Here is a 19,928-nt window from a genome sequence, read left to right as displayed (position 1 = left end):
TTGTTTTGTTTTGTTTTGTTTTTTTGGTTTGTTTTTCTGTTAGCGACTAAAGAAAAGGAATTCGGAGAAGCAGATTTTACATACTTTTCAAACAATATCAAATCATTCAGAATTGATCACTACTTTGCCTGTCGATGAACTCAAGCTTGTACCCTATTACTGTAAGATGAGTATTGCCGGTGAAAAGTTATATATTTAAGTATCACCATCATCCCAAATTATCCTGCCCATTACACCAGTGGACGACATCGTGGGAAACACTGGTTTGTAAGCGTTGTAAGCAATATCATCATAGACGTGAGTTAATTACAGAACTGTCTATGGGATGAATTTGCCAATGGAGCTCGGTATCTTGTTGACGAATAATTCTCAACGCAAATATATATAAATTATACCCGTCAGGCAAAAAGTTAACAATTTTTGATGAGTTCAGAGTTGGTCTGTTGATGCAATTTTACACTATTGGTGACTGTTATTGTTGTGATAAAAATAGTTTGCCCGCATTTTATCTTGAATTTTAAAAAAAATCTTATTTGTCATTTTTGTGTAGTCAAATGTGTGACGAAACTACAAGGTGAATTCTTTCTATACCGCGTGCTCTTGGACACAAAGAACTGTTTAAAAAATTCCGGGTTGGATCACACCTTCTTCAGTCACTAATAATATGAAGTATACATTGGAATGAGGGTTGATATTTTTGCCCTTAAACACTTTCTTGCTCTGATGCTGTGCATTCTAATTCATATTATGAATAGACTGTTGTTTTTGTTAATATCAAAATTACTGTTATTAATAATATTAATATAGTTTTATATCTGAGGAAGGTCCAGGTGGAGATCTAGTTTTTGTCTCTGGTTAGTTGATACAGAGGATGTTTTCTCTGCCATTTAAGTCTGTTTTTCCTTTTATCATATACTTACTTTTTTGCTTATTGTTTACTTTCTAGGTCTTTGAAATGGCTCTTGCGTTTTCTAAGCGAATTTAAACTTTCAAAATCTTCCCTCTTTGACTCCACTTTATGGCATGGTTTTCGTTTTTGTTTTGTCGTGGGATGAAATCATTGCCGTTCAGTCCAGATCCAGAAACGAAAAATTAATAGTCAACTTTTTTTTTTCTGCATCTCTTAATAAGCGTTCTTCTGTCGAACCCTTCTTTGTTTTATCCAATCACTGATATCTGTAGATTATTCACACGCCACATAATGTTACAACCAAGAATGTAAATATGCATGTCAAAGGATGTTATGAATCTACCTTAAAACGTCACTGTGCCGATGCCTGTTAACACAACCCCTCGCCTCTTCAGACTATTACAAAGTAAATAGACAACGTTGTTTTACGTGGCTGAACGCAATCAGATCGGTTGACTACGCCTGTAGTCCATTCAGTAACTCGATTTTCAGCCCCAATGACCACCTTACTCTCACCACTGTATACATTACTTTACTCCAGTCCTTGTTCTGTGAGTTTTCTCCCCTTACACAAGGACACCCGATTCACTCTATTGCTACAATCCACAAATAACGCGCCCCAACGTTTGAAAATTCCATTAGAGTGGCGACGATTTCTGATTGTCTGGTAATGAACTTTTGATAAACGGTCTGTTTTGACTTTTCTTCTACCCCTTACTATAGATAGTATGCAGATGACGTCACTCAGGCCTTTGTTATTGTTTTTGCCATCCGCATTTGTGAGTTGTTCTCACTAAACTGTATTAACCAGACTATAAAAGTTCATGGTTACACAGAGTTTGTGTGTTGGTCCGTTATACTTCCGGATGGCAATGTTGTGAACTCCTTGGCCAAGCGCATTCTATCTATATCTTTTCAATGTGAATTTTCGTTCTTTTCCTTTAATGAGACTATGCCTAGACTCATCTTCGGATCTTTGGTCTCGAAGAAGACAGTCGGACGGGAACATGAGCGAGCGTAATTACTTTCTAGGATAAATATTTTTTGTCCTAATGAATTTATTAGTTAGCTCGAGTGAAGAGGAAAAAGTGCCATGGATGGGTTTCCGGATCTCCAATTGTGGATGGAAACCGGGCTTGTGTTGTTTATTTACCCATATCTGTTTTACCTTTCCATGTTGCTTTCTGTTTTTGTTTTGGATTGAAATTATCGCTATTTCCTGGTCCAGACGGGGATCAATAACTGAGAGGGAAGCTATCAAATTTATAATTCTTTTTTTTTTTTTTTTTTTTTTTTTGAGATGGTATGTTTTTCTCGCAAGTCATATCTCTCTTATAAGCTTTTAAAGTGTTTATTGTTAAATATACCGTATTTTACGTTGTAAACATTTCCGTGTATCCTGCACGTCGGGATCCCTTGCCTGTGCCTAGATGGGAATTGTCGCTGAATATCCTATGTCCCTATTCGAACCAGTCCCCTCTGTCTTACTGTTTCTTTGGCGCTTTTAACTTCAGACCTTAAACTTTTTCCCCTGTCATCTTCCATTTTACCTGCGCTGAAATGTCTTACAAGTGTCGCTAGCCCCGGAAAACCCCTAGAGACAAACAATCAAAAAAGGGACCGAACTTCGAGGTTTCATAGATTCTCACATCACAATTAGTATTCTCGTAAAATCTATATTAACAGGTAGGTATATCAATCATATTTAGATGATTGTGAAGATTTGAATTAAGATCTTTAAATAGATGAATAAGACATGCTTCTTTTTCCTTTTCTCTTTCCCAAGACGGATGCATAAAAAAGCGTCACGGTACAGAAATATGTGGCAATTTTTTAAATATTAATTGCTGATATTAATTGATTACTTTGCTTTCTTAAAGTCCTAGAGAAACATTGGCAAAGTAAGATAAACAGACGCCTTAAATACGATTAATAGTTTCATACTTACTCTCCTGATTTCGGTATTTTTAAAAATACCTTCTTTTAAATTGTTTAACATCGGTGCTTTCTCTCTTATCATCTCAGATCAGTCATCGTGTTTACATTTTTTAGTTCGAGTAGTAATATGTATATAGAGGTATAATACAAAAAAAACCCACGAAATTAAAGTTCTTGACTTTAATATTAAGGGAAGGGTAGTTATAAATATAATATACGAATAACTATTTACTCCAACAGTTCTGTTTCATGCTTATTGGGCAATCTACGGGGAGGGGAGTCTGATGACATCAGAGTTCTTATCCGCCCAAAATTAAATAAACCATGGTGCGCAAAGCTCGTATGTAAGCTTCAGAGTTTTGATCCGCCGATCATGAAAATCGGAACTTCAGAGGTTTGATCCGCCGACCACCGATTTGTCTCAATTTGTTTTCTATATCGACTCTCTAGCATCCCATAATATATTTGTTCCGCACTACCACTACAAGTACTACTACTACTACTACTACTACTACTACTACTACTACTACTACTACTACTACTACTACTACTACTAATACTAATACTAATACTACTACTACTACTACTACTACTACTACTATACTACTATACTACTACTACTAACTACTACTACTACTACTACCTACTACTACTACACTATTACTACTTACTATCTATACTACTACATACTACTATACTACTACTACTACTATCCTACTACTACTACTACTACTACTACTACTAACTACTATACTACTACTACTACTACTACTACTACTACTACTACTATCTACTTACTATACTACTACTCTACACTACTACTACTACTACTACTACTACTATACTAACTACTATACTACTACTACTACTACTACTATACTACTACTACTACTAACTATTCACTTACTACTACTTACTACTACTATTACTATTCTCTTACTACTTAACTACTACTATCTACTACTACTACTACTACTACTACTACTACTACACTACTACTACTACTACTACTACTACTACTACTACTACTACTACTACTACTACTACTACTACCACCGCAACGTTTAGTCAATACCACCACCGCTTTATATTAAGAACACTAAAACGACCAAAACTTCTTCAACTACTTTTTTACAACTTGTGTCTGGCATACAATTCGAAGAGACATTTTAGAATGAAAAAGTATTTCTAAATAGTAGTATATGTATTCCCTCCCCCACTGTCTTAAAATAACACACACACACACACACACACACACACACACACACATACATACATACATACATATACAAGCACATAATAACTCGTGAAAAAAATATATTAAAGTTGTTTGAAATAGGATTTTTTTTAGAAAATTGATGCTTAGGTAAATGTAATATGAGCATAAAGCATTATATTCAGAAGAAAATCTTTTAATAATATAATATTTTAATTTCCTTCGTCGTAAAGTTTGTTTCAAGGTCGTAAATTTGAGCCTGAAGTTTTACTGGACACCCTGTATACTTCATGATGGGGAAGTCTGTTATTTGACCCTGCACGTTATTTATTTAAAGTCTCTATTCTTTGATGTTGATTTTCTTAAAAACTACCCAATATACTTCGAGTTAGAATTTCTAAATAACCTTGACTTTAACTGGATGTGTCTGACATGTCTTTTTATGAATCCATTTAGATGTATATATCAAAGGCAATTGTGTTCATTTACACTATATGAATTTTCAGCCCATGTCATAATATTGTGGATCTGAGTGTTGTATCGAGTGTTAATTGTCTGCTATCTGAAAAGAAATCTAGGATGTTAGCTAAAGACATGGAATACGTATTTATTCATTAATAGTCGGTAATGTTGTAATCATTCAGTGTGTTTTCCTGATAAATGGTTATACAGCAAAAAGGTTTCATTTTCTAAATTATAACTTTCCTTGATTTATCTTCAGCAACAATTATCGTTGAAAAGTCGAAATCGCCCAACCCGCTTTGCTTGGCCTTGTTGGTGTCGTCTCTGTTGCGCATCCTGTCCGTGACGTCATCGCTTGGAAACCTGCAAGACCAATCGAGGCAGGTCAAGACCACACTCCAGACATCACAGGCTCTTTTGAAAATTGTTGAAGACAAAATCAAGGCCAGTTCAATGATAAAACAACACGTGAGTTCGTTTTTAGTTTGAGTTTATCTTTCTTTAACCATTCGCCTCGAATGTTTTAAATTCAGTAATATATTATACACACACACACACACACACACACACACACACACATATATATATATATATATATATATATATATATATATATATTATATATATATATATATATAATCGTGTCGTGTGATTTGTTGTTCCTTGGGGAGTTTGGTCGACATGATTTTCTTAAATGAGATCGGTTCGCACTTGTGAATTACATTGCTTTATTATGATTATAAAGTTTATTAAGCGCGTGACTCTCCAAGAGAACCCTCAGTGCTTGCTTGCCAGGCATTTATATCAGGATCATAATCTGATAAGGCGTTACTTCTCTTTCTTTTCATTTTTTTTTTAATCCGCAGCAAAAATTTCATCCGAATGCTCTTTCATCATTTTTATTTTTTAATTATCGAGGCTCGTTGGATGCTAAAACGTCGCACACTTGGGAAAGCACATTTTTTCAGCTTTGAGATCTTTTAACAAGTTTATGATTATTTTAATTGGTCGTTATTTTTGTTTAGTGTCAGGCCAGAATACTAAACGATGTGCTTTGTCAGAGTACGACAGTAAACTTGATTCATTGTCTAAACTTTTACCAATGTCCAAAAAAATTAATTTTAGTTATACCGCACCTTTATTTATTTCTCTGTCTATGTATTTATTTATTCGTTTATATATTTATTTATTGGTCTATTTATATATTATGTATTTATTTTTATTTATTTATTTATTGAATTATTTATTTGTTTCATTAAGCCACCGGAGAGGACGTTTACGAATATAATTTAATTATGTGGCTTTTGAATTACTTTTTTAGCCTCTTATCTCTTTTATAACGATTCCAGGTGGTTATACGTATTGTGGCGGCTGGGAATCCAGCTGTTATTTAAGTGCTAGATGTCTCCCTTTTAACTTCATTATTTTAACTGCTAAGATCAATTTGATGCATTCTTAAAACAGGATGAAAAGTCGACAAATGAATATATTTTTAAAATCTTGAATGGAATTAATTCCTGTTATATTTATCTCTATTTTAGCTACAATTGTTTTGATGTAAAGTTGGAAATAATCTGCAATAAATGGATACATTTAATTCGTTTCTTTAAAACGCCACAATAAAATGTGCGTAATACGAGTAATTTAAAGGAGTTACTTCATCTTCGTACGGATTAACCAGCAAAGTTCCCTGACCTTTCAATTTGTTTCATAATGCACTGGTATTCAACTAAGAATCACCCTTTTTATCTCTTGCCTTTATCAAATCGTCCGTGGTAATGATCTCTCTCTCTCTCTCTCTCTCTCTCTCTCTCTCTCTCTCTCTCTCTCTCTCTCTCTCTCTCTCTCTCTCTCTCTCTCTGTCTTTCTTTCTCTCTCTCTCTTTCTTTCTCTCTCTCTCTCTCTCTCTCTCTCTCTCTCTCTCTCTCTCTCTCTGCGTGTGGGTTTGTGTGTCGGTGAGTGGGTGGGTGCGTGTATATGTGTGTGTGTGTGTGTGTGTGTGTATGTGTTGTAGAATAGCCAAGTACGTGTCAGGATGAACTTAATGTTAATCTAGACTCTCACCAGGTAGTAATAATGTTATACAATATTCATCGATGCGTATGTGTCAGTTAAAGCTACATAAACAAAATCTTTATTTTCGAAGACTAGCAAGAGGTTAAGTCACAGCCTCCTTTATCGGAAGCCAGTGAAACGTCTTAAAAGACACCAACAATCTGTGGTACAACGATACCATGTATTATTCCATCTTGACCAGAATAAGGCGTTCACTGGTAAATAAATCTGAAGGCTAGATTATGTCACTGTAGTAGGGGAAATAGCCACCTTCAAGGTGGCTATGAAACAGTCCTTAGGGCGGAGGAAGACTTTCGAAGCTGGGTTGACGAAATGAATTTGGAGGTGTAGCCATACGCTACTACTACTACTACTACTACTACTACTACTACTACTACTACTACTACTACTACTACTACTACTACTACTACTACTACTACTACTACTACTACTACTACTGCTACTACTACTACTACTACTACTACTACTACTACTACTACTACTACTACTACTACTACTACTACTACTGCTGCTGCTACTACTAGTAGTAGTAGTAGTAGTAGTAGTAGTAGTAGTAGTAGTAGTAGTAGTAGTAGTAGTTGGGGAAAGTAGGTCCCAAAAGCCCTTGAATTGTGCAAATTGGGGTAAAAAGCATGATAACTGTAAATATTGTAACGTATGACAAATCTTATAATTTAAGCTAAAGAACCACCACGAGATATCAGTATTAGCTGGGATACAAGGTTTTATAAAATTGGACAATTTTGAAATGGACGACTAACATTTCATTTGATATTTAGATAGTATAAAATATAAAAACAATGCTACCTTACGTCATGCTTTAATTAAGGCTTTTTGGCATGTTGGATTGGATGTCTTCTTAAACTATCGCTATTTTTTTAAAAATCTTTTTCTGACCAAAACGGAAATAAAGTGTGTCATCGACGGCAGAGTTTGGTCCTATCCCAGGTCACGTGAACAATATCGGAATAACTTCGGCTTAAAATCCTCAAAAATCAGAACGTTGAAAAGAGAATAAGATCACTAGACGGTACGAAATTATAATGAAAGCTGTTGAGTTTTTAAATCATTCATAGATCTGAGACATGTTTCAACACAGTATGAGGTCAATTTAAATGCCGGAGAAATGGAGAGAGGAAAGAAGAGAGAGAGAGAGAGAGAGAGAGAGAGAGAGAGAGAGAGAGAGAGAGAGAGAGAGAGAGAGAGATTGACTGTTTGTGTCTTGACATATATAATTGTCTACTCCGCGTTCAAATTGTGACTCAGCCATAGCTCCATTGGACTTAGAATTGGAGAGAAAGGCAAGTTGAAAATTATATGAAAAGATAACAGAAAAATACTTTGCTTTTTCAATGAGTAACGTGGAAACAAATGAGGAAAGGACCGCGCTTGATCAATAATACTGCCCTATTACTAAAATCAGTACTGTGACTTGTTATTGTTGCGGATCACAACAAAAATTTACAAATTTCTAACTTGGTTATTTATTTTTCGCTCACATATACTTTTTTCAGAGCTATGATATACCAACCTTCATATCAGAGAAAGGGTATATCTGTGGAACTGCGGTTTTCATGATTCAGGACCTGGTGAACAATATGAGTGATACCGAACACGAAAATCCTGATTGGAATAAAGATATTTCGAATGAGAGATTGACAGTCTGGCTGACTAATGTTCATGACAATTTATCATCAGCTGACCATTGCACTCCAGTGTTGAGTAATTTGTTGATAGCTCTCTTGGTGACTAGCGGAGATGCGCAGCTAACCAAGACTGCCGTGGAGGTGATGGTCAAAATAGCCACACTTGATCCTAACCAGGTATGTAAATACTGAAATTTAAGTTTAAAGGACAGAGAGTCGCTTGATTGATATAATATAGTTATAGTTGGATATTGTGCTTCTAGCACTGTGAAATATGGAGCACATTTCTTTACTAGGTTTCTTCTTCTTCTTCTTCTTCTTCTTCTTCTTCTTCTTCTTCTTCTTCTTCTTCTTCTTCTTCTTCTTCTTCTACTACTACTACTACTCTACTACTATACTACTACTACTACTAACTACTACTACTACTACTACTACTACTACTACTACTACTACTACTACTACTACTATACTACTATTACTATACTACTACTACTACTACTACTACTACTACTACTACTACTACTACTACTACTACTACTCTACTACTACTACGACTACTACTACTACTACTACTACTACTACTACTACTACTACTACTACTACTACTACTATTACTACAATCCGTATCACTGACCATTCGTCTCAACACGGTATTATGTCAGGGTTGCTTATTTCTAAAAAAAAAAAACACAACATAATATAAATATAACACTTTGGTTAATTTTTGAATGATTTAGGAGAATGATTATGATTTCTGACAAAACCAAAAACTTCACATTACTCTATCTTTTATAAATATCAGCTATCTTTTCGATAACTGGTTCATCTCAACATAATACCGTTTCGTAGCGATGGTTCACATTTCTGTGTGACCGCCCCCCCCCCCTCCCCCCTCTCCCACAACCCCTTTCCATTCTCTTTCTTGTCTTCATTTCTTTGACCCTGAGCAATATAAGATAAGGTGTTTACTGGGATTTCCCGAACCAATGTCTATCTCCTTCTACCCGAGGGTGATCTGCGTATAGTATGTCCGGTGCAAATCCATCTTATTGCGTAATTCGTTTTTGTATTGTTTTGATTTTGTTTTTGGTTTGTTTTGTTTTTATTTTTGACAACTAACTTACTTTCGGCTCAAAAATTGCTCCAATTCCTTCAAAACACAAAAAGAAAGAAACTATTAAATGTCAATTCATCTAACTATAGTAATATCTCCCCGCGGTCATGGCTTAGAGATAGATTGGTGTTAAAAAGACTCATAATCCATTGCCACACATTTGTTTGAGCTAAGGGACTATCCTCCTTTGGAGGCTTTATTGACCTTATAACTCTAAAAGACTATTGAGTTAAAATCGGTTCTGCATTGCTCTGGTAAAACCCCTTTTTTAGCCTGAAAAATAAATCATATTTTAGATAATAGTCGATTAAAATGACCCTCAACTTGCCGAATGCCTCAAACCCGAGACCTCTTGAAACACGACAATATTAATGTTTACATTTCAGTAAACTGTTCACCAGCTAAACCATGATACAAAACCAGACTCTCGTCATGTCCACCAAATTTAAGATAACTGAAACACGTTTCTTAAATTATAAATGATTTATAATAATGATATGATATGGTTTTTATATAGCACATTACCCCGTATCTCAACAAGTTCAAAGCGCAAGTAACGTGACAATTTTCACTCAAACATACAACCACTCAAACATGCAGTATGAACCAAAGCAATATAATTCTACAGTGTTACATATTAAAAAGAAACGTTTTACGATGTTTTTAAAGAATTATGCATCATTACTGTCTTTGATATTAATATCTTGGAAGGGAGTTCCAGATAATGGGTGACGAAAATTTAAACGCATGCTCGCCAAGAATATGATTATCAGACTTTGATCTCAGATTTTTCTTTGGGACGTAGAATTAGAGCATGTCAGAGTGCAGTGATTTAAAAACAATAATACATATCTTATATTATGTACGTTTCTGAACATGAACCCAGTGAGTTCTCTTAGCAAACCCGATGCAGATTGATTTCTCCTCTTTCTATAAATAAGCCTGGCAGCATCGTTCTTTGCGACCTGGCGGGATTTTATTTTGTCTTTATTTATAGAAGAGAGGAGAGAATTGCAATAATCTTGCTTTGACATGTTAGAGAATTAACTAACAAGGCCGAGATGTCTCTTGTAATGAGATGTCTAACACTAAGTATTCTTCTCATTTCCATGTGCATTAACCTTACGATTTTATTTTCTTGGCTGGTAAAAGACACATATGAATCATTAAATACACCCAACTTTACAACAACCTTAGCAGTTTCAATAAACCTATTTCCTAAAACGATTGATTTACACTCAATATTTTTAAAGAATTGCTGGCCTAGCGATTTAGTTTTGAAACAAAAAATAGCATAATATGATCTTTCAAAATATTTCAGTGAAAATAACTCAAAGCCGAGATGAATAGCTAAACTGATTAGCTTAAAGAGAATCTGGTATTCCATGAGGAGAAAAGTTTATCTGTAGTAGTCCTTCATGGCCCATTGAAGCAGGAGTTTATGTTGGTTTCTATGCATGGCATTTAACATGCAGTGGCAATCAATCACTTACAACCCTTTCGATAGCAGAATACTAGTCTTATCATAAAATACATTCTACCAGACGTAGCCTACCTATTCAGTATTCGTAAGACAAGAAGGGAGGGGGAAGGGGAGACAAATCTCGACTGCATTCGGGATTGACACTGATCCCATTAATTGTATGAGGAGTGATCTACCATTGAGTTAATATGCTACCCCTTTGTAATCAACACAAGCATTGGTTCATCCCAACACCTGATCTTATATTACTCAGGATTGAGGAAAGGAGGGAAAGAAACAGAATGTGGGGCGGGGGGTTGGAAGAGGTGCAGAAATGTGACTCATCGCCACAAAACGGTATAAGGTTGAGATGAACCAGTTATCGATAAGATATATTTAAAAGTTAAAATTACCAGAAGCGTGACGTTTTTGTTTGTATTTGTTAAGAAATCAGATTCATTCTCCTAAAAAAAAAAAACTTAACCAAAGAACGTATTAGCAAGCTTAAATTAGATACCATTATCTTTGGAGGATTGTGAAGTGAACTGACCACTTGCGTTGAATGGCGTCAATGGCATTTCATCAATTGAACTAATAACGTGCAATATCATCCGCGCTGAGCAGCTTTTTGTTTTCATTTAAGCGTTAAACGAAAAGTGCACTATTTTGCATCTAAATCAAAATCTATTTGTAAATGCACTATCATTGGCAGCAGTCGTTTCGCTTAAGATATCTAGAAATGTTTTCTAAAAATAATATATTATTCCCCCCTCACTCTGTTTCCAACGTTTTTCAGGCACCGGATTTTCTCCCCATCCTGCTATATGTCATTGGTAAAAACCCCAATCCAGATGTACGGCTCGCTCTGTTCGAGGGTATTCCTCTATCAGCCACGCACAAGGTAATCACTGAAAATCGATACTAAATTTGTTAATTACACTCGTTGCCTTACCTCCTTATCACTTTTCATTTTTAACTCTTTATCGGCTGGTTATCTCTGCAGCAGGTACAGCTTCTACTTTTCCGGTTCCAAAATTCTTGGAAGTGCTTATGTAACCAGTCCTTCGGGATGACTAATTATGAATTGGTTATATATTGAATCATAAGGTGGCATAACTAATTTACTAGCAGGATGTATAGGCATAGTCTTAGAATTACGGGACGCTGCGTAAAAGAGCGAGGCTGGATTATCTTTATTGACAATCATCATATTTATACTAGAAAATATGATGCCACCACCCTGAAACCAGGGCCCGTTTTCATGACCGCGGACTAGCGCTTAGTCTCTGACTATAGTCAAGGACTTGAAAACATCGGATTTCATATGAGCTGACTAAGCAAGACCCAGACTAAAATCACGACACCTTCTGACGAAGTTTTGCCAAGTTTTAGTCATTTGCTGAAGCCGGACTTCAGGCTTAGTCTGAGACTAGTTACTAGGATACATCATAGCGTCGGTAAGATAGCAGCTATTTTTAGATTGAATATGCTTCGATTCGGAAGGAAAATGCGTCGGTTACGAATGACAGAGGCAAAAGTATTCTGCTGCTTTTTACACTGGCTTTTAAAAACTGTAAGATCAGTGCAGTTCGTCGAAAGTACACATCTTTGTGAGTAAAAACCAAAAAAAAACGAATATAATCAGCTCGCGAGTTGCCAGTGAACTGAGACTCGGAAGTGGAAGGGCTCGCGTCAAAGAACAACCAAATAAAAAACGATTAGAAAGTATAGTGGCGACAAAAGTTATTCTGCTTTTTGTAATCGACTGAAATAATGTGATTCATTAGAACACACATTCTGTTTTGTTTGTTTGTTGTTGTTGTTGTTGTTTTTGTTTGTTTTGTTGTTTTTTTGGTTTTTTTTTTTTTGGTTCAATCTGTTTGCGTTTCAATGAAACTTTCATTTGCCTAAATATAGAAATGACAGTCGATCATGGACATATTGCAGTTATTGCAGTCTATCAGTCGACAGTCAATGCCATTTCAAAAGTAAGTTCAAGTATGAAACGAAACGAAATATTATCGAGATATACCGGATGCGTTCTCATTTCTCTTTGGAAATCTTTTGCGTTGAAAGTGTGAAGGCGGGTATCTAACCTGCCTTCGTGTACCAGAAAGCGTGATGGTACTAGCACAAAATAGCAGATTTAGTCACTGTCCTTACAACGCCTACATCTGTGCAAGAGATTAGAAAACGTTCATGAAATCCGATTTTTAGTCACTTACTTCGCTTAGGCTTAAGACTAGCAAGTCATTTACTAGACTTGTAAATTACTGGCGCTAGTCCTTTTTCATGAAAACGGGCCCTCGGAGATCCATTACCCAAGGTATGTATCCAGTCCTCCGGAATAGAGTGGTTTTACACTTCTAATTAGATTGGAACCAGTTTTTTGGCATCGCACTTTTGTTATCTATTGGTTTGACTAATGAATCCCCGAGTCGCATCGTGAAAACGGTAGAATCTACTCTTGGATTAGAATCAAGTCGAGCCCTACCGTTAAAGGGTTAACGCTGTCTTGCTTTCTAGTTCCGTGAGTTGTTGTGATTTTTATATTATCCCTGTGGTAATAGCACAAGACAAGTGCGACAAGTTGTCAGTCAAGAGATATTCCATTAACGCATGCTGTATTCATATTCAGATCCTAACGACTGCCACATTAAGCCTATCGCTTCACTCAAGATAACAATTGGAAGATTCATATTTTTTTTTTCACTATGACAGACACGACATGTTACTAATGATGCGGCTATGTGGTCTAGTGATATGACACTCGCCTTCGGATTTGAATGTCCAGAGTTCGAGGTCGCTCAGAGTCGCTCGATTAGAGATTGTCCCATTCCTTCTTTAATGTGCATAATATGATAACCATAATCTCAAAGTGGTATTATGTTGGGGTGGACTGGATGCTGAAGATGAACCTATGGTTAGGAATATGAAAATTGCATTAAATCGAAATATGTTCTTGAGGAGAATGGATAATTTTTTTTTCAAACTGCGAAACGTAATATAAAATTTCAGTTATCCGATCATTTTGCCTTTAAATTTAGTTGTTGGTACCTGATTCACCCCGATGTTAACTCTCTCCTCACCGACCCTTTTTACGATTATCCACTGAACATTGACCCATATAACATAAAAATATATTTTTAAGCCTTTACTCAAATAAAATAAATACATGTACATTTACGCAGAATCAAGGTCTTATAACTATGATTTTTAAAATCTTCAAATTTTGTGATTACAAAAAAAAGCTGAATGAGATAAATGTTGGTGGAATCGTAACAAATGTGACGGTTTTCCTGTAGTCGGTAAGGAGGGGTTAAACCAATTCGAGACAATGAGGCCCATATTTGTATGATGGTCTGACAATAAATGGTATTGGTTGTCGTTCTACTATTTCGAGATAAATGAGCAAAGATAAGTTTTGAAAAACATTTTCTATTCCCTCAACGACGGTGGACTGATGAAGTGCCTGCAACTTTGTTAAATTATTTTGAAAATTTGTACTGCATTTCACTCAAAAGAAAAGAGTGTACTAACTTCATAGATTCAATACTGTTCACCATGTGTCACATTTGATCAGGCTACCACACATATGTTACCATTGGTTTCAAAGGAGTATTATGTGGGTTTGAGCCTGATGTTTTAAAATGAATTTTAAGTTAAACTGATCGAGTTGATAAAGAAGCTACTTACGAGATCAGTGAGTTTGGACTTTTACAACGGGATTTTTGTTAAAAGTTGTTTTTTTTCTTCTTTTAAATGTCCTCTAGTTAATTCCACCATAATACTAGATTGACAAGGTGGGTCACATATTACCTCTTGGTACGCCTGATTCAATTCACGATACATATTATGTGTAAGGTAAATAAATATCGAAAAAAGAAGATGGAGAATTATGTGGAACTTCAATGAATTAATTGTCTTCTTTTTGTGATAACAGAGTGGGTAAGTTAGGTGCGTGCGTCATATTTTTTTAAAAAATTAATTGCTATTTGTTTCAAAAAGATATGAGACATGATTGTTTCGACAACGCTTGGTTTTTTTAACAACCTTCATTTAATGGACATCATAATATTATGACTAAGGCTTGTCTTCTTAAAGGTCGCCATTCGCAGAAACCTGGCAATTTAAAAAGTCGTATTTTACCTATGAAAATTCTCAGCTGTTCCATTCTTCGCCGTTTTATTCAGAAACACATTATTAACAATGATTGTTTAATTCAGAAAAGTGAGTGGAGCTGGCACTTATGTTGATAACAACAAGAGATAAAGTGAGTAGGAAAGTGCCAGAAGACAATAGAGAATGAAAAAATTTCGCGCCGGTGATGGGGGTTTGAACCCGCGACCTTACTGATACGACAACTCCGCCTGGCCAGGGAGAGCCGCGACCTTACTGGTACGACAACTCCGCCTGGCCGGGGAGAGCGTGACTCTACCGTATGAGCTATCCGTCTGGTACGACCACTCCGCCTGGCCGGGGAGAGCGTGACTATCCGTGGACGGATAGCTCATACGGTAGAGTCACGCTCTCCCACGGATAGCTCATACGGTAGAGCCACGCTCTCCCCGGCCAGGCGGAGTTGTCGTAACAGTAAGGTCGCGGGTTCAAACGTGGATAGCTCATACGGTAGAGTCACGCTCTCCCCAACCAGGCGGAGTTGTCGTACCAGTAAGGTCGCGGGTTCAAACCCCCATCACCGCTGCGAAATTTTTATTTTCTATTGTCTTCTGTCTCTTTCCTACTCACTTCATCTCTTGTTGTTAACAATGATTGTGTACTTCGGCGGAGGGTAAGAATGGAATGATTATTTCACTGAGACATTCTGCGTTACCAGTGGGCGACACGGTTTCATGAAAAACATTTCGATATATATTTTTTTCTAATCCCGGGACAAACATGTTTCATTAGGACATTATTGGTGATTCCTAATGGCATCTGACACTGTTTGCACTATGGATTATTTCATAATGTCATGCAAAAGCCCGCGATTTCTTTGCTTTTATTCCCGATTGTGTAACTTTGCTTTTTAGCACAGAGATCGAATCGAACATTCACAATTCTTGGACCCGACTCATTGTGTCAAAATATAGGATGGGATGAACTCAATGTCAGAATAGTCTTCTCCTCTTCCGTAAAGAATATTTTCTAGAATATCTGACAAATAATCAGTGAATGATGAGTCTAATAATAATAATAACAATAATAATAATAATAATAATAATAATAATAATAATAATAATAATAATAATAATAATAATAATAATAACAATAATATTAGATCTGGTTTAAGGCTAGCAACCAATTGTTACTGTCAGTTTCGCTACGAGGAAATTGGATTTAAGTCCCTAGGGACTCCGTGGTCTATTTCGTCTCTACAATATGTAACGCCACCTCCCCCCCTCTCTCTCTCTCTCTCTCTCTCTCTCTCTCTCTCTCTCTCTCTCTCTCTCTCTCTCTCTATCTCTCTTTCTTTCTCTCTCTCTCTCTCTCTCTCTCTCTCTCTCTCTCTCTCTCTCTCTCTCTATCTCTCTTTCTTTCTCAAACACACACACACATAAACACACACACACACACACACACACACACTATAACCAACAGAAAATTAATTAAATATTATAATTCACAGCCTTTTTAGTAGATGTTATAAAGGACTGACACTCCTCTCGACGTCCACACCCACCATTGTCAAGTTAATCCAGTACCCAGCCTTTGTAATGGAGATATTATATCGTGTCAATACAGTGTGGCACTTTACCTTCATTCCTCTCTTTTTCCTCTTACTTTCGTAATAAATGTGTGTCGTGAACCTTAATTACAACGTGATGGTGTGGAAGAGATAAATCTCACGATTGAGAATATGTTTCAGGAATGCATGATCAACACTCGCTTTTAACATAAATTCAGATAAGTACTTGACTTAAAAATACATGGCCCCGTGCTGTGACCGTTGTAGTCACAACTTCTTGAAATAAAACATGAGCAAGATATGCAGTGTTACCCAATGGCTCCTAACCATTCAAACCTACATATACCCCTAGTAGGGGAATAAATAAAGCAACCTTAAGCGCATTGAGCTTGGTAAAACTATTAAAGTGCCCTATATGATTGTTTTATATCTATTTTTAAATGTTTTAGCGATTGTGAGTATTGGAGTGTTTATTAGAACCAGCAGTTTTGACTGCTTTGGTTGCATTATTTCAGTGGTGTGTGTGCAACATCCCCGATGTGTATTGTGGTTGGTTATCCGAAGGCAGCATAGTTTATACTCTTTAATTGTTAGGGCTTATTATACTGACAACTTCCGTCTTAGTTATCATTTTAACTTGCCTGTCTCCTGCTGTTTAGTATTGGCTACAAGGTTAATTGCCTAAGAAATTCAAATCAAATAGTGTCATATCAATTTTATAATGCACGTAGCTGTGTTTACAGCCAAATAAGAAATATATTAAAAGTGTCATTGAATGTTGTTGTTTTCCCTTGTTTAATATACCATAAAGATAAATACCGTGCATTTCTGAAACTCGTTCATGGTTTCCTCTTTGTGATAACGAAATTTGCCATAAATATCATTTCAGTATCTTTAAACTTTGAAAAATATCGTCTTTGTTGAGAACAAATTCATTTCATTTATTCTATGAAGCAATAGTACAAACCTTTATCCAAACCATGTAAATGCCCTTGGCGGACGAAGAGCTCAGCCTGTGTCATTTGTTTTAACGAAATAATTGGTTAATTCACTAACCACGGCTTTTACCGCACAATTGCGTTGTCCTTTATACCACTAAATCTCCCCAAATCCCCTTTTATGTTGCTGTCTATCCTTCCCTTCCCTGGAAACGAGATTACTTGGTTTCGCCAGAAACCCGCCTAGGTTCTTGATGAGAGGAAAAAATCAAATGTGTGGTTTTTCACGGAGGGGTGGGGGGGGGGGGGGGGGGGGGGAGACGAGTTTTATCCGTGCAAATCTTCTTGGTATAAATGATTTTGGCTTTATCAATTGATATTTATTTTCTGTATTTTGAGTGTAAGCCTCTTGGCGGGGATGCTCTATTAGTGACCTATCGCCTTGATATGGTGTTATGCCGGGGTGATTTAGTTGCCAAAAATAACATTTATGGTATCATAGGTAAAAAAAAAACAACAAAAAAAAAACTTGGATCAAGTTTGTGTGTTATGTTGAGGCCAATAATCGATATTGTTCCTTAAAATGACAAAAAGCAGTTTCTGATATAATTTCCGGTCATTTTGACTTTACAATCATTTTTTTTACATCTGGTTTAAGTCACATAATACAGGCTTGAAACGGTGTCTGAGTGTATGACTGAAGTTGATCTCAAAATTTACACTCTGGTGGATACTATTCCCTGTCTTATTTCTCTATTTAGTGTTTATAACTGGAGATCTATCCCGCCATTTTTCTTATTACTGGTTCTGAAATGACCCAAAATTGTTGCAAGTGCCATAAAATTCATAAGAATAAAACCAAGAAACAATGACACTTATTAGAAGAAGAAAAATCCGCCCATTTAAAACTTATTGGCTGGTTTGATCGTAACTTTGGAAGGATTTTCAAAACAGCTTATTATTTTCTTACTTCATTAATTTCGGGAATAGCCTTCAGACATCATTAATAGTAATCGTCTTCAAAGCTTCCTTTTTTTCACAGCAGTCCCAGTCCTTTATATGTTTGAATATTTCTACCAAATGAAATCTATCCCCAGGGGGGAAGGAATACATTGACAGTGTCCCGATTGAATATGTTATTTAGTTCAGTAATAATGGGTTGTTATGATTATATCCTGAGCGTTAATTTAAACTGGGCTGTGAATAACAGTAAATAACTTTATAACTGTTGTAACATTGGTATAATTCTTACATCATTAGAAAGTTAAGAGAATGTCAGGTATAATACACGAATTTGAGTTAAATAAATAGATACATGTTTAATCAAATGTGGTGTGGTTGAAAAAAAATCCAAAATTTCGCGGAGTGCAAAAGTAGATATGCGTAAATGTACAATGTTGAAAATCGCGTAAACGTTCTTTACTGTCCTACGGTGTTTTTTTTTCCTCGTGGCCTTTTTTTTTCTTTGCTCCAAGAACACAAATACACTTTGGAAAATGATCGCTAGATAACTAAATCACGGTATTGATCTATATTAATTCAATTAGAACTAGCAATTTTAATAGCAACGGAGGAAAACAATGTGATACTAATAATAGCATGTTTGATAACAGGATTGAGTCATGGTAAACGTGAGCTGTTATGAAGCCCTCAATGACGACAAGCTCTGTAAGATGGTTATCTCTTTTACCGGCTCATACCATAACGGATCCGACGTCAAGGCTCAAAACCGCTATCACTCGCTTCAAATGCATTAAAAGTGTGGGGCGAGCACTTGTATCAATAATGATGAGAAATATAGGATGTTGAGAAGTGCCAGAGGAAAACAGAAAATAAAAACATGGGGTCAGTGCCAAACTCAGGATCCAATTGACACGACACCCTCCGCCTGGCTGAGAGAGAGAGAGAGAGAGAGAGAGAGGTGAGAGAGAGAGAGAGAGAGAGAGAGAGAACAACGAGCGGTTACTCTAGCCACTGAGTAATCCAGCCACACAAAAATAATATGGCAAAAATGAGTACCTGGTCGTTAATAGCGTTGTCTCTGTCAGAAAAAAAATTGCAATATCGCCTAACAAGCGTCATGCCATCCTTGGCAACAAGTTTAGTGTTGATGTTGGCTTGGGACCCCATTGTAAAGCGCTTTGAGCACGTTTAGTGGATATTGGGCTATATGTGTTCGTGCTCAGTTTTCAAGCTGTTTTTCTTTTATTGTGGAACTATATTAATATTAATACTCTTTTTTATTATTTTGACCAGAAACCTTAAACTTTAAAACTCGGTTGACTAAATTGAGCCTCAAAACAATAATGTGCTTTGTCAGTGTATAGAAGAGTAGGCCTTGAAATTTTTATTCTTAATCAACCTACTGATATAAAGGGCATTACACATACAAGTCATTATTTTCCACAGTATTGCGTTCCTGCAACGTTGAAAACGATTCAGGCTCTGGCTAGCGTGCCCTCTCTGCATGCTTTGTC

General features: G+C 36.2%; 1 protein-coding gene across 1 annotated transcript in view; it reads left to right on the top strand.

Annotated features, from left to right (window-relative positions):
- The window catches only part of LOC144964162 (focadhesin-like), a 377,317-nt gene that overhangs the window by 300,508 nt on the left and 56,881 nt on the right, over positions 1–19,928 (top strand). The window contains exons 10-13 of the mRNA XM_078898108.1: positions 4,786–4,994; positions 8,117–8,425; positions 11,621–11,725; positions 19,861–19,928. The exon at positions 19,861–19,928 is cut by the window's right edge and continues 162 nt beyond it. Coding sequence (XP_078754234.1) covers positions 4,786–4,994; positions 8,117–8,425; positions 11,621–11,725; positions 19,861–19,928 — 691 coding nt within the window. The remainder of the gene's footprint in view (positions 1–4,785; positions 4,995–8,116; positions 8,426–11,620; positions 11,726–19,860) is intronic.

Source organism: Berghia stephanieae, chromosome 2, assembly GCF_034508935.2.
Source record: "Berghia stephanieae isolate SIO BIC M18660-M18661 chromosome 2, UCSD_Bste_1.3, whole genome shotgun sequence".
Lineage (NCBI taxonomy): Eukaryota > Metazoa > Mollusca > Gastropoda > Nudibranchia > Aeolidiidae > Berghia > Berghia stephanieae.
Note: the sequence above shows the minus strand (reverse complement) of the source record. Positions and strands in the feature narration are given on the sequence as shown.